This window comes from Echinops telfairi, unplaced genomic scaffold (assembly GCF_000313985.2).
Source record: "Echinops telfairi isolate 266 unplaced genomic scaffold, ASM31398v2 ScPeMD7_7467;HRSCAF=8505_1, whole genome shotgun sequence".
NCBI lineage: Eukaryota > Metazoa > Chordata > Mammalia > Afrosoricida > Tenrecidae > Echinops > Echinops telfairi.
The window spans coordinates 42,386,558-42,402,010 of NW_022111368.1; the positions used below are offsets into that span (position 1 = coordinate 42,386,558).

A 15,453-nucleotide genomic window follows, 5' to 3' on the forward strand; every position below is an offset into this window, starting at 1 on the left:
TAATGAGAGTAGTGATACCAGGAAGGTGGGGGAGAAATGGGGAACTGATCACAATGATCTACATATAACCCCTCTCTGGGGGACGGACAACAAAAAGTGGGTAAAGGGAGACGTCGGCCAGTGTAAGACATGACAAAATAATTATAAACTATCAAGGGCTCGTGAAGGAGGTGGGGCAGGGAGGGAGGGAAGGGGGAAATGAGCTGATACCAAGGGCTCAAGTAGCAAATGTTTTGAGAATGATGGTGGCAACAAATGTACAAATGTGTTTGACACAATGGATGTATGTATGGATTGTGATAAGAGTTGTATGAGCCCCCAATAAGGTGTTTAAAAAAAAAGAAAGAAAATGGGCCCATGTTCAATTTTGAGGTTTTGGATTTTGTGTGACTCTAAGCTTTGTACCACTCATTTTTTTTAAAGGCGAGGACCACAGCTGTGTTGAAGGTGTGCACACCACTCCCAGGTACCCAACACACACACACACACACACACACACACACACACACACACACACACCACACACTTTAACCCTGAGGAACCGGTTCAGAGAAGGGAAAGAATGAAGGCGCATCTGCACAGTTCAGTCTTTGCGTGCCAGGTTACCTACTCTGTATTTTCATAGCTATCCAGTATCCGTAGTGATCTTTTAAACATGTAAAAAAGCAGTGCTGGCATGTTAGTGTCTGTGTGATCAACCTGTTTCCAAAACACTCATGATCTCATAGTTCTCCCTCCCCACAATCCTCTGCAGGAGCCTGAGGCCAAGTCAGAAGGGCAGTGAGTGGATGAGCACCTTGCTACCTTCCACACGTTTGATTGGTTTATCTGTTCTCTTTCCTTCTAAACCCAACATTACAAAGCCTTTTTTAAAAAGAAAAATGTTAAGACTTTATTTTTTCAAGATGTATATCAGGCATCATAACACAACAGCAGAACATTGCCCTTTGGAATACTGTAATTTTACAACCCTCCTATGCACAGTCCAGTATGCTCGTTTATGACGGACCATTCATGGGGACTACTGGAGATAAGGGGGGAAGTGGGCACAGCTTCGATCCGAGAGACCAGCTCTTTGTGCCGGGGCAGAGGCGGGAGTACTGCCTTCGCTGTTTCAAATACTGCACCTTGAGCGAGTGGGGAGGAGCTCTGATGATGGCTGGGCACCAAGCTGTCATCACAGACACATGGACAATTGACTACAGAGAACACGCACGTCAAAGGCCTGCCCAGGGAGCAAGTGAGTCACACGAAGCTAGGAGGGAGTGTGACTCAACTCCCTCCCATGCACAAGTCCAAGACCACAACTCACCTTCCCGAAAACAGGCGCTCAATTAACTAAAAGTTATCACAGGAAAATGACAGCCTTCCGAGCTAGCATATTGGAAACCGCCTGTGTGTGTACGCCTGCAGATTAGGAACACTGTACAGCCTCTCGACAGAACACCACGCCACTACGTGTACACTTGCAGGCATTCACATTTTTATGTCAGTCCGTACACAGGTACACAGCTTGGTGGATGGGTATACACATTTTGCCATAAATACGACAGCTGCTCTTGGTTATACAGTGAGTGTCTTTAAGAGAGAAACCAACTCCTTAACCAACATTGAAAGAGAAAAAGTCACATTGCCATTAAGACAGCAGTTTAGATACCTTGATATTCTTTAAAAACTTGTGAACGAGAAGTCATAACACCATGTCAGAGAAGAGTGCTTCCAGCTTTTTTTTTTTTTTTTTGGCATAATGAGCGCACACTTGACAGCCTATACTTACGCAAACTTCCCAGCGTAAAGCAGGGTTTTCATCTCTGCTGCGGAAGGCGTTTCATATTTTGGCAAGAAGAAAAAACAGTGCTAAAAAGCTGCTTAACTTAAAGTTTTTCTGCATTTTCCCCCTGGTAATTGTGGGTCCTCTCAATAACAGGTAAGTTTTTTTTTTCAGGTAAGCATATTTTAAAGAATATTTTCCTCTGTCTGAAGCTATTCATTGCGCTTGAAGAAAACAGGTCCTGTCTCCCAGCAGGTTTAGGTGGGGCGGGGCGGGGGGCACAGACAATGAGCAGATGGCCTCTCGGGCCTGCAACCACAAACCTACTTGTAGATCTCTTCCCCTACTCACTTTAGTAAATGACGAAGCACAGTCGGTGGAACTGTGGGGAGAAGGGGCTTCAATACGCATACCTGGCAACAATCAGCATCACGTAAAACCCTGTCAGGTGGCTAAGAGCCAGCTAAGTGCCATCAGCAAGGGCCACTGAGGTACCTGGTGCTGCTCAGTAATGCGACAGTCTTTACCAGGCCTCTGATGTCGATTGACTGTTATGTGTGATGCAGAACATAGTTCCCTCGTCTTCAGGGCATACGTGCCAACAAACGCGATACAAATACGAGTAAGTAACAGGGTGGGGCCGCTGCATGCATCACACTTAACGAAAACACCAACTCTAAGCACAAATACATGAGTCCTGCCACTAGGCTCAACTCCCAGAGGGGAGAGCAGCTACCTCTGACCACATTGCCCTTTCAGCCAGGCTTTTTCCATACAGAGTTGAATCCCCCAGAGAATGCCCTCCTCCCTTCCTTAGGCGAGCCAGGCTTGTCTGTCGAGTGTCCAGTAAGACCTCGAGCACCCAGGAGGCAGACTCCTCTCTCCTTCACCTTCCGTCCAAGCCAGTGAGGAGGCGGGAGAGCGTGGGTCCCAGCTGCCCAGGATCTGAGGAGCAAGTCTTCCTTACAGACATCTCAACCTCAGACCCTCCCAGAGACCTGTATCCTTATTGCCATACATCTTTCTGAAGGAAAGTGTATTTGTTCCTTATTTTCCTTTCAAACGAGGTATGGTATTCCAGGTGTAGGCTTCACCCAGGGACAAGCAGCATGGGTGACTGAAGGAGAAGCAGTCATTTGCCAAATACACTTGAAACAGAATTGTCCTCAGCCCTGCGAGTCCACATCCCCAGGGTGAGTGACCTGCCCCCACCCCCCAGGCTTCAGAAGCTCCTGATCCAGAATCCAAGGGGGAGATGGGCATCTCTTACCCCAGCCTGTCCCTCTGACCTTACCACACTCCTCCCTGTCCCTAGAAATGTGCCTCGGCTTCTCTGGTGTGTGGGTGACATCTGCCTGGGAAAGATGGGTCCACCAGCTGCTGGAGAAGGGACACTGCACCTAGATTGCCTTTGGATGTTTCAGAAGCACATCTGAGACAGTCTCTAGAGTCAAAAAGGTTGTTTACAATTCTGGGTTTGGGTTCTTGTTCTCTTGTTTGTTTTGCCATTTCCTTACACAGCAGAACCTCTGGCAGCCTTGCAGGCCCTTCATAGTACACCAAAAGCACACGTATATACACCATCGTCCTAAGATTTAGTACCAAGGACAAAATATACACCACCATCCTAAGAATTAGTACCAAGAACAAAAACAAAACAAAACACTTTTTAAAAAATGGTTTTGTTTGCATATACATGGCTAAAATCTAATTATGCAACAGATAAATTACAAATGTACATCTCAGTAGGATGGGGGCGGGGGACTCTTGCACGTGTGGGAACACCACTGTCTATGAGGACAATTCCACTGCGGAAAGCTACTGCCCTCAGAGGGCTTCAAAGTCACCCCTCCCACACACTACCTTAACCTTTAGCCTCTCCCAAGAAGAGAAAAGAAAAGAAAAACGGGGTGGGGGATTGGAGAGGGAGAGGGAGAAGGCTGTGAGGCTGCACACTTGGGGCGCACCAGCGCGGCTTCTGCTCTCGGTGAATAGCTCTTTAAGGCAGAGGAGAAACATTCTGTAGATCCCGGTCCGTGGCCTCATCTCACTCACGTGGTTTCAGTGGCCGAGGGTGAGGTACTTTTCTTCCTGAAGCGAGATCGGAGGGTTCTAGGCGGTGCCTGGTAGAGAAAAGGCAGAGAAAATCAGGCGCCCCTCAGCTTGGCAACCACAGACTCTGAGGACAGCATCCAAGTGGGTGTGGGGTATGTGGGGTAGGGGGTCACCCTGAGTCTCCACAAGAGGTGCCAACCCCTAGAGTCACCACTACCCTGGACAGCTCAATCTCAGCGACTTCACCCTCGCAGGTGCCCCTGGGTCTCCTAGCAGGTGCTTGTGTGGAAGGGTGACACTTCGTTCTAGCTCCTACCCCGGGGGCATCAGGATCATGACAAGAGAACCCCCATCCCTACCCCCAACCCCAGCGAGAAACGCCTCCCCCGTAACTCCCTGGTCTTCTCTAGTTCCTCTTGGAACCAGCCTGGGGTTTCTTGGCCCACGGTGAAAATGTCCTAAGTCCCCAGTCCCCCCTTCTCGATGGGAGACCCCCGAGTGCACCACCTGACGCGTACAGGGTTCCACCTCATCTCACCAACAAGTCGTCATCGAGGATCCCTCCTGCTCCGCTGGGTACACCCATTCCATGATGTGACATAACAGAACGATGTTCTCCCAGCCTAGCACACAACTGGCCGGCCCTCAAGCCCTGTCTATCTCTGTCCACGTCCCTCTCTGCGCTGAATGTCATTTTCCTCTGCTGGTTTTCTTCACGTCTGTTCCTTTGGGCTGGACGCCCTTCTGTCTTACACATCCCTAGCCCTCTGTGTTGTTCTTTGTTCCCTGGGGCTGGGGCCAACTCAAAGCATCCCATCTGTGGGGGGTTTCACAGCTGTGACCCTGTGGAAGCAGATCGATCGCCAGACCTGTCTCCTGAAGGGTCTTTGGAAAGTAGTGGAGCACTTAAGCCCCTGTCCAGGCGTATGCCCGCCCCAGGGCTCCTTCATCCACTCATAGCATTCTACACGCCGCCACCCAAGGTGCGGGAAGCAGAACTTTCTCCCTGTCCCCACACGCCCAGACAACTTCCTGAGGGCAAGGCTGGGTCACAGTCACCACTATTTCCCAGTGACGTTCCCAGTGCCAGGCAAGCGAGGGAGTAAGGAGTCAGGGACTGGGAGGCTTGTCCTCGTGCTGGGTTGTAAGGCTGGGCCACTGAGCACCCACCCCTGGAGGATCCAGAGGAGCGGGTGGGACCCACACTTTTCATGACCTGATGGGCTGTTGGTGTCAACAGCAAAGGGGCTTGAGCTGCTTTGAAAAGCAACACCCCAAAGGCCTCGCCGTCACTCTGGCCAGGGCCCCTCTCCTTGTGGGGGGGGGGGGGGCTGCCCGGCCTGGCATGTCCAGATGAGCTCCTCAAGAAGCATCCACCTCAGGACATCTCTTACCCAGACCCTCGAGCTTGCAAACAGGTCCTTGTGGGCCTCGCCTGGGAGAGAGGTTGGGTGCCTAGTACCAGCTGTCTGAGTGTGCACACAATGACTGCATTCGCAGAGGGGAGCGTTTCAAAGCCTCTTCTCAGCTGGTTCCCACAGGGCTGTGCTCGGTGGACAGAGGATTCACAGATGGCCTCTGGCCTCACGGCAGATCACCAAGAAGAAGGGAGACAGGAGGAGGCAGAGAGACTCCCCACCAATTCTGCCCACTGCGTGCAGGCTGCTGACTTGCTCCCTACTTCCCAGCCAGGCCGGCAGGGGAGGGTGGGGTGGGGGGTGGGGCTTCTCAAGGCTCGCCCTTCCTGCTGCCAACCATAGTCACACCTGGGTACAGGGCAGGTGTGGTGTGTTTGCTAACTTTAAAGAACACATCCTGAACTTTCTCCCCCACCCCCAAAGTTCTTCTGGGTGGCTTTCCACTTGCACGTGATCTTCAGTTCGTTCTTAATAGTAAAGGAAAATCACGGCAGAGACAAACCTCCATGCTTTACTGCTCCCCTCTGCTCTAAATAAAACGACGACGACGGTATTTTCCCTGCCCTCCAGCAAGTAGCTGGATCCGACACAGGAGCTTGTCCTGCCTATTGGGTGCAGGTGGACTGCCCACCCCAGGCACTCAGGAAATGGTGGGTGCCCTGAAAGGTGCTGCTGCCCAGTCACCCAGGTCGCCAGGGCAAAAGCCCTGGTGCACACAGGCTCCAGCCCGCAGCCCCAGGCACCCTGTACCTCCAGGGACAAGTCCGGCTTTCGAAGGGCCTTATACTTGTACATGAAGTCCAGCAGGTCTTCCTCCTTGTCGTCAGAAAACGCCCGTGGGTTTTGGAGCCGCAGGGGCTCCCAGGCCTTCACACCACCCTCATTCACTTCTCCCTCAACCACTTAATGTCCATTGACAATCTACACAACAGGGGAGACAGAGTACAGCGAGGGCGGGGAATCAGTCATGGAGACGAGCAGGGAAGGGCAGGCGAGGATGAGGTTAGGCATACCGCACCACAAGCCAGGCCTGTTAGGAGAGCCGCGCTGAGCCCCAGAAGAAGTGGTCGTGGTCCTAGGGATTCTGGCAGGGGCTCATGGGGTGATGGGGAGAGTGAAACAGGGTGTGTGTGTGTGTGTGTGTGTTATGGTTGGGGTGTGTTGGCTCCTGGGGTGATGGGGAGAGTGAAACAGGGTGTGTGTGTGTGTGTGTGTTATGGTTGGGGTGTGTTGGCTTAGTAAGAACTATGTGCATGGAACAACTCGCTTCTGGGTCTACAGTAAGCCGTGAACAGCTATGATCTGTGCGGGCGGGCCCCCATGCCCAGAGAAAAAGAAGCCTCCTTCACTGAGCCCCTTAGCTCAGACTGCCAGGGCCAGAGATGCTTCTAGAAAGGCAGGGAGAATTCTCAGTCTCCATGCAAAGCAGTGTTGATGGTGATCCCGCTGGCACACGCAGCTCCAGGCATTCTGTAAACCGCCAGGAAGCCTTAAGCTATAGCCCGAAATGGATTTTTAATTTGCAAGGTCGAGTCCTAGAGAAGCAGGGGGCCTCAAGAGAGGGGGACCTGATCATAGGCTCCCCACTTCAAATAAACAAAAACGACAGCCGTCCACATCTTGGAGCACCTTGAACAAAGCCGCAGTGAACGCTGTGGGAGGAGTCCATCCCACCTGAAGGAAGCACTGCCCTTTGACAATGCTGCCCACGAATCCACCTCCCCGGTCATCTGGCCAGGGAGCCAGCGCTGAGCAGAGAGCTAAGAGTTTTCCGTTCAGACCTGGCGGTACTGACGTCACAGAGAGACCTGCGAAAGCTGGAACCCGGAGGCGGCAGGAACCTGTCAGAGAAGGAAAACGGGCACTTCCCACGAAAGTCAGCTAAAGAACAAAAGGAGACAGCCGCACTAGGGCGCGCCAGAGGCAGGGACCTGAGAGCCGGACAAACAGGCGCTGTGCTGCGTTCCGGCTCCCACGGGTTTCCCTGTGCCAGCACTCTTCCTGCAGTCGGGGGTCCCTCGGAGCCCGGGCACAGGCACCCACCGGGAGCTCTGCAGAGAAGCCAACGCTCTTCCGGGGACACCGATGCTGCACCACCAAATGCCCTCCTCCCTCCAGGCACAGGGGCTCGCTGGGCCACACCGCAGCATTGCGCCCCTCACCCCGCCGGCATTTTGCTGCTGTACCGCACAACAAACGGCAGGGGAAAGCACATGGGCAAGCTGGCCTTAACCAGGATGTGCCAAAGAATTGTATTGGGGGGTTGGTTCACTGCCAAAATTCTCCTTCCACGCAGGAGACCGGGGTTTGAGTCCTGCCAGTGCACTTCACGCCTGGCCCCTGCCCCGCCCCCTCCGTCTGTCAGTGGAGGTGTGATGTTGCTATCATGCTCAGCAGGTTTTAGGGGAACGTCCGAAGGTCAGCCTGTGAAGAGAGGGACCACAACGGTCTCATCTGCCACTGGCCATGGGAAAGGCCCAGGACAGGGTGGCGTTCTGTGTCGTGAGTTGAGGATTAACTCCGCTCAGTTACCACCACCTCCTCCACTGTGGACTAGGGAGCAGTCAGCCTCGCCTGCACCCAGGTGGGCCTAGTTCGATGATCAGCCTCTATGAGTTCTTCCTCTGTGCTGCCCCCCACCCCCCAGCCTTTTTGCTCCACTTTGCAGTCCTCCGGTCCCTTCATCTGTCCCAGAAGTGGTCCCCATTGAACCTTCCTGAGCATGAGGCGGGACTCAGGGAGCCTTCTGGGAGTCACCAGGCCTGCTGGCCTCTCCACGCTGTGAGGCCCTCAGCACTGGGGGCTGGGGGCTAGGGGCTTCTTGTGCTGCATGCCCTGGTTCTCATGCCCGTCACTGCCTCAGCCTGCCATGGCTGACCTTCCCCAGGCCCCCCTGAGCACCTGACCCACTAGGCTAGGCACGCAGTGGCCTCCCCATGGACAAAGCAGGAGACTGACGTCACTTCAGAGAGCTTACTCTCCTCCCAGGTCAGATTGGCACTCGTCACAAGGGGATTCCTTCTGGGCACAGAGAGATAGCTCCTGCCAGACAGGAAGAAATGGACATGGGCCGGCCCAGCCCTCAGAAGCAGCCTTGCCAGCCCTCCCGCTCCCAAGTCTGCATGCCACCCTCCCCAGATCCTGGGCTTGGACCTCCTTGAGAGTTGCGCACCTCCACCTGCTGTTCCCTAGGAATCTGGGCCAGGCTTTCCCTGCATGATGGCTCTGAGGTGCGACACGCAGCCCAGGCTCACCTGAGAGCCTCTAACTTCCCAGCCGGCTCCCTAGTCTGGATTCAGGAGGCCCAGCAAAGGGCTCAAGCACCAACACCTGCATGACATGGCATACTGGCTCTGCTGCGCTCTATCTCCAACCACAAGGCAGAAGGGAGGCGGCCCTCGGACCCAGTGGGAGCAATGGGGCCAGGGGAACCCAGACATCAGGCAGGGATAGAAAGCCAGGGCTCAGCTCCGCTGCGTGGGTGGCGAAGGGTCGGGGGTAGCTTCAGATGGAACCGAGAGAGTCCCTGCGGTTACGTGCTGTCAGGTCGGTTCCGACACGACCTGTGCCCAACGGGAGGAAACACTGCCCAGTCCTGTACCTTCCTCACAATTGGAGTGCTTGAGCCAGTGTTGCAGCCCTGGTGTCAGTCCATCTCATTCAAGGTCCTTGTGGTAATTACATGATCTGGTGTCAATTTGAGAGGATTACCAGCGAAGGGGTGGAACCTGGCCTGTCAATCAAGATATAACCAAGGAGACTTCTGTGTGGGCATGGCCTTCTCCTGAGAATTCTGGGAACGCCTGTATTTTTCTCCTTGGAGGTGGGAGACACTTCTCCCTCTCTGCTCACTCCCTTGGCAATACTCTACTGACAAGACACATGGCATGATGCTGATAGACCTTGTGCCCTGGGAACTGGAGGAGCCATATGGAGACCCCTGCCAGTGCTGAGATGCTTACAATGCCACTGGATCCAAAGATTTTCTACCCACTGACCTGTGATTGTCCTGCATTTGGCATCATTGCATGTGTTTCATGAGGACTTTATAGATTGGTATCAGACATATGGGCTGATATCGGACTTATGGGCTTGGACTGGACTGGGTTGGGATGCTTTCTTAATGTACAATTACCCTTTATATAAAACTCTCTCTTATACACATGAGTATCGATGAATTTGTTTCTCCAGTCCACCCAGACTAACACAGTCCCCCTCATTATCGCTGCCCCTCTACTTTACCAAGCATGACGCTCTTTTCAGGTCTCTCCTGATCACATGTCCAAAGTACATGAGAGAGACCCCCCACCCAAAGCAGAAGACCCCCACTGGCTGCCGTGCCACGGAGTACTATTGCCAAGAATGCCACCTGGAAGCTTCCACCTTCCTCTTGGGACCTCTGAGACCCTGGCTGTGACACTGTGCCATTTTTGGCAACACGCTAGCTGCCAGGAAGACCAGAATCGGTGACAGCCTCACCTGCCTGCCTATCCCTTGACCCCAAGACATCATGCTCCTGAATCGGTTTCACTGTCATACCGATGATTTCTGAAAGCAGACATACATCCTCTTTGGAATGAGGAAGGGCCACAGATGAAGAAATCACCCCCACAGCACACAGTCCCACCGAGAAGGGCACCAGAAGGAGGCTGAGGACCAGGGCTCCGCAGGTGCCCTCAGGCACTTAAATCTGCAGACCTTAAACAGAACTGGGGACCCAAGATATCTTCATTCCTTGCAAGATGCCTGAAAGTGCTGCTGCCCACGTCAGAACTCCGGTCTCCCCAGGAGACCAGCTGATTGAGGGTCTCCCTGCAAAGTCAAGCCCCCAGCCACCACCTCCAAGTCTCAGGTGGTGGCTGGCATGCCGTGAGCCCCCAGGGTTGCCAGCAAGCCTGGGTGATCAGTGGAAAAGGCAAGGAGTGACCGCTGTCTTCCACAGTGCAGGAACGGGTGTGTGGCCTCGGCTGACAGGTCTGGGTCAGCATAGAACAGGCTGGGAAGCAGGCCACCGCTACTCTGGGAGGAGAGCAGGGAGGGAGAGGCTGGCTGAGGCTTAAAAGCAAGCCCACCGTCATTGACTTGATGCCGACTTAGCACAACACTACAGGTCAGAGGAGAATTGCCCTGACTCTGCAGGAACAGACTGCCCACACCTTTCTGTGGAGCAGTAGCTGGTGGGTTTGAACCACCATCCTTTTAGTTAGCAGCTAAGCACTTGAACCCCTTTAGTAGCCAGGGCTCAGCGTGTGCAAAGCCCCACACCCCCGTACCCCCCAGTCTCACTCTTGCAGGGGCAGCAGAACACACGCTGGGTTAGCAAACACACCCCACACAGCACCCACGTGTTAATGGAAGCCAGCACATGTGTCAGGAAAAGCACACACTTCTGGGGCACTTACATCCACGTCCCGACAGCGGCCAAGGAGAGAGAAAAGAAGATGCTATTAGGGAAGGGCCTCGGATGAGTCGGTCAGTCAGCCACTCACTCTCTGTCTCTCTGTGTGTCACATGTGCACACACACACACACACACACACACACCTTCCCATGTTCCCGTGCATTACACTTTGGACAGCTCTTCCTGTTGAGGCCAGAGGTAAGATGCTGTCCCAGGGACCACACACCAATAAAAAGCAATGTTTAAAAAAAACTTTTTTTTTTTTTTGGTAAAGCAGGGTGAAAGGGAGTGTCTTTTACTCTTTGAAGTTATCTCCCATATATTTGCTTGTTTAATAAGAAGGTTGTAAATAAAACCTCTGTTCCAAACCATAATACAAGTTCAGTTCTCTATGACTTCAAGGCAGGTGGAGAGAAAAGAGGGAAGAGCAGGGGTGGGGACGGAGGAGATAATCATAGAAACACAGAGACCAAGGCAGGAGAAACACTAGAGCGGGCTGACGAGGCCAACACACAGGTGGGTGTGGGCTGTGGGGGCGGGGGGAGTGTTCCCCTGGGCCCCGAGACCTGGGAAGCACAGTTGGTAGGGAGGCCCTAACCAACATCTGTGGCCCCTGGGGCCTCTGAATTCTATTGTCACAGCTGTCGCTGCCCTGTGACCTGTCTGTCACCTCCCAGATGCCCACCTTTCCTTGCCCACAGCTCCTGGATGAAGACCTGGGTCTATAGCCCTGGGAGGATTCCTGCTTCTGCCCAGGGGTGCTGGAGCCCACAAAGCCCCAGGGAGGGCTCCAACCCCCAGCTAGGCTGGCCCAATGGTATGGCCTCCCTTCAGAGCACAGGAGGACCCCTCTGATCATAGTGTCTGAGATCACCCGATATTCTTTCTCCCAGCCTCCAGCCCCAGGGGAGAGAGACCTCCCCCAACACCATCTGCCAGGCCCCTCCCCTCCAAGCCAGTGGCCCAAGGGCAGCTACCCAGCCCCACTAGGCCTCTGTGGAGGTGGCTTGGCGAGCAAGAGCCACAGGGGAAGTGGGTATGGACAGCTGGGCAGACCCAGGGATGACCCTGGGGGTTGAGGGGGCCCTGGAAGCACTAAAGGATGGAGGGAGAAGGGGAGGGAGGGCTGAGTCAGAAACGACTCTGAAGGGGGCGGGGGAGCCTGGTGGGAGCCCACCTCTGAGGGAAGCATCCAGAAGGTCCCTCCATGAATGCTGGGTGTCCTTGCTGTCCTCCTGGCCTGCCCCCAGGCCCCCACAGAGACCAAGCCTTGTTTGTCCCTATAATCAACAGTGACAACCAGACTGGGGCACACTGGAAGCAGCGTCCTACTAGGAAGCCACTAGGGGTCCAGGAAGGCGAGGGCTTCCAGAGGGTAGCACAGAGCAGTCCCCCCACCAGGATGGCACAGAGGAGAAGGCAGCTCATGGGGCACCTCCCAGGCAACAGCATCTCACACCAGCCAGCGGCTTTCTGAAGGGCTCTGGGGCCCAGAAAATCACCGGCTTAAAGGGAGGGCATGTAGGAAAGGAGACTGACCTCAGGAGCCAGGGGCTGGGGGTGGGGAGGTGGGGGTGAGGGTGGGGGGAGAGCGTGGCGGTCTTCCAGGGGCTAGCTGTCCACACTAGGTGTGGGTGGGTAGGCCTAAGGCTAACACGGTAGGTGCATCTGAGCCTGGTGGGAGGGGAGGTCAGACACTGGTCTCCAACGGCCCCCACCTGCTCAGGGTTCCTCTGAGCTGAGTTCACAATGGGCTTAGGGGCTCCCAAACTCTCAGATCTTTTCATCGGCCACAGAGAGCCTCAGAAGTGAAGAGCCAGAAGGCCAACAAGACCTGGGGGTTTTTCAGCACGTTTCAGGGGCAGCAGGATTAGCAGCACGTGTGTGTGTGTGTGTGTGTGTGTGTGTGTGTGTGTGTGTGTGTGAGTATGATGTGAGCATCTCCCTCCCCTCACTGAGACAGCAGGCTGCTGACCAGTGGGGGGCCTGAGGCAGCTCCTCCAGGGGCTGACAGGCCAGCTGAGGTCCAGTGCCCTCTAGTCCCCAGGGTCTATGGGGGAACCAGCAGGGGCAGCAGGCCATGAAAGAGCAACCTGGCCAACCTCGGGGCTGCCCTGGCCCTGCCAAGCCGTACTCACAGGCAGGGAGGGCAGCAGCGGGGGGTCCCCATCCAGAACTGGGGGTCCCCAGTCTATAACCACCCACAAGAGTAAGTCTCTACAAAGCCCCTTCACAAAGCAGCCACTTTCACAACAGCACAACAAGGTAGGGAAGCGGATCGTCACCCTCTTTCTAAAGGGGAGGAAACCGAGGCTGGGAGTGGTTAGGGGACTCACACACCAGTGGTCAATGGCAAAGCGGGAACAGGGCTCCCTTGGGCACACCCAGACAAGACACCCCTGGGATGACTTTGTCACCCCACAGTAGCTCGGCAATCACTGTATCCTCTCTACCCAGAGGGCACCTGGCATGGTTTAAAAAGGGCACCTTCCTGTGCTGCCCTTCCTTCAAGAAATGGAGGTTCATTCCCTTTTCCACATATGTGGGTGAGCATCTCACTGCGGACAAATACACAAAGGCAGAACTAGCGGCCTGTGGCGTCAAAGACTGGGCCATCAAGGGTGCTGCAACTTCCTGCTCCTTCTCTCTCTCTTGGGTCACCATCTCTGGGCAGAGCTGCTGCCATGTGGTAAGGAAACTCAAGAAGCCTCTAGTCAAGAGCCGGGAAAGTGCAGGCTCTGCAGTGCTGCTCCAGGCTCAGCCAGTCCTTCTTCCTTCCCATGGCTGCAGTCCTGGCCCACTTGGTGACTGCACCCTGCGGAGAACCCAGAGCCAGGCCTCCGGGTTACATGGCTCTCAGTTTCTAGCAGGACCTGGAAGACCATCACTGCGTGTTGCTTTAAGGCACAGGTTCCCAAACATTTGGTGTATTGCCCCTTTCAGAAAAAAAAAAGTACTCAACACCCCCCTGGGCAACTAAAAACATGTGTACTATTGCCCCTAATTCAAGATAAAAGTATAGGTGTCTGCTTAAGCAGCCCCGCTGGGTCGCTCCAGCACCTGGGGAGGGGTACTGCCCACTTTGAGAAGCACTGCTTTAAGGGCTCCCCATCCTGAGCCTGTCCCCCCACGCCATGCAGCTGAAGGGAGCCCCATGGTGAGGCGCCAGTCCCAGTTAGACCCTCCCCCAGCGGCAGCCCGAGCACACTGCAGAGAGGCTGACCACTTGCTTACCTTTCCAGGTCCTGCAGGTGGGACAGCAGGTACACACTGTGGGGGCGGGAGCACCATCAGTGACCACCCCCCACTCATAGGAGGCAGCCGCAGGAAAACTGGGGGGATCCCAGTGAGGTGTGGGGTCCCCGTGTCCAACATAGAGACATCACAGGGTGAGGGGCAGGGACCCCTTCAGAGGTGGCCTCCTCTCAGTGCTAGGAAACGTTCTTGGCCGCACGGAGGCCTGCAGCCCAGGCGAGAAGTGACATGAGTCACAGCTTCCTCCAAGAGGCGACCCCAGCACCCTCCCCCAGAAGGCCCCCCACCTCTGTATGCCTCCCAGTTCAGAATCACCCACACGGATGCTCAGACTGACCTCTGAGTTGCCAAAGCACTTGAAGTCTGGTCACTAGGCTGAAGGCCAAATGAAGATGCAGGCCTCGGCGTCCCACTTAAATAAACCTGCCATTGGGTGGACTCCGGAGTGTATGAGAATAGAGCTGTGGGTCCTCATGCAACTTCCAACAGCTGGTAGTCTTTTTTTGTGGGGGGCGATAGATAATAGATTGCCAGGCCTTTCTTCTGAGGCACCTTTGCTGTGCTTGACCCTGCAGCTTTGGGGTGAGCAGGTGAATGCATTAACCCTGTGCACCACCCAGGGACTCCTTATACAGCAGGTGCTCACTACATAGATCCTTGCTGATGGAACAACTCCAAGTTCACGGAAGGCAGGACCATTCTTTGTACTCTGGTGTCTAAGTGCCAGGCACAGAACAGGTGCTCAGGATGTGGTGTCTGCCCAAATGTCGAAACCCCAGGAGGGGACCGGGCTGGGTGCCTGTGGTGGGTGCAGTGGGCAGGGGCGACTCGCAGGGTCAGCCGGCCAGGAGCTGCCAGACCTGCACCTAGGCCGCCACAGTCAGTGTGCACGTTCCTCTCTCCCTCCTGCTCTGCCCGCTCCCTCCAGTCTTTCCAAAACCTGCCGAAGCCAAGCCGGTCTCATGCAATGACTGCTGCTGGTTTGTAGTTCAAGGACTCTAGGTGCACGGCAGTGGTGAGATGGTCAGCTGCTAACCAAAAGGCTGTTGGTTTGAAGCCACCAGTCGCTGCTCCCTGGGAGAAAGAGGGGTCCTTCTGCTCTCAGAACCATGTACAGTCCTGGGAAGTGTAGGGGGCTGTTCTGTGGTGTCCTACAGGGTCCCAGGAGTCGGAACAGACTCATGGCAATGGGAATGCAGGCATCTTACGCCCATGCCCCATTCACATCTGCCTTCTCCCTGAGAAGCTGCAATTCCGTGTTTTAATGTGAATTTTGTTGTCTTGATGTGTTCTTGCATACTGCATAATCTTAATTTTGCACCATGGGCCTATGTTTTTATCTTACGTAAATTGGTAGGTAGCATCTCTTTCTGTTTCCTATAGTTTTCACTAAGCCTCATGTTTCTAAGGTCCATCTCTGTGCAATGGCTGCAGAGAGCTCTCCAGGTGCCATCACCTGCTCTCGCCCAGGGTGCCCTCTACTCCCGGCCCCAGTCCAGGGTCTCCAGCTCAGCTCTGCCCAGCCCTAAGCAGCAAATCAAACAGGGACCCCCC

At 54.6% G+C, this 15,453-nt stretch overlaps 1 protein-coding gene across 1 annotated transcript in view; it reads right to left on the reverse strand.

Annotated features, from left to right (window-relative positions):
- Positions 1-865: 865 nt before the first annotated feature.
- REEP1 (receptor accessory protein 1) overlaps positions 866-15,453 on the reverse strand; it is a 58,995-nt gene continuing 44,407 nt past the window's right edge. The window contains exons 6-8 of the mRNA XM_030888472.2: positions 13,879-13,914; positions 5,995-6,146; positions 866-3,894 (exon numbers count right to left, since the gene is read on the reverse strand). Of these exons, the coding sequence (XP_030744332.1) occupies positions 3,823-3,894; positions 5,995-6,146; positions 13,879-13,914 (260 nt within the window). The 3' untranslated portion in view covers positions 866-3,822. The remainder of the gene's footprint in view (positions 3,895-5,994; positions 6,147-13,878; positions 13,915-15,453) is intronic.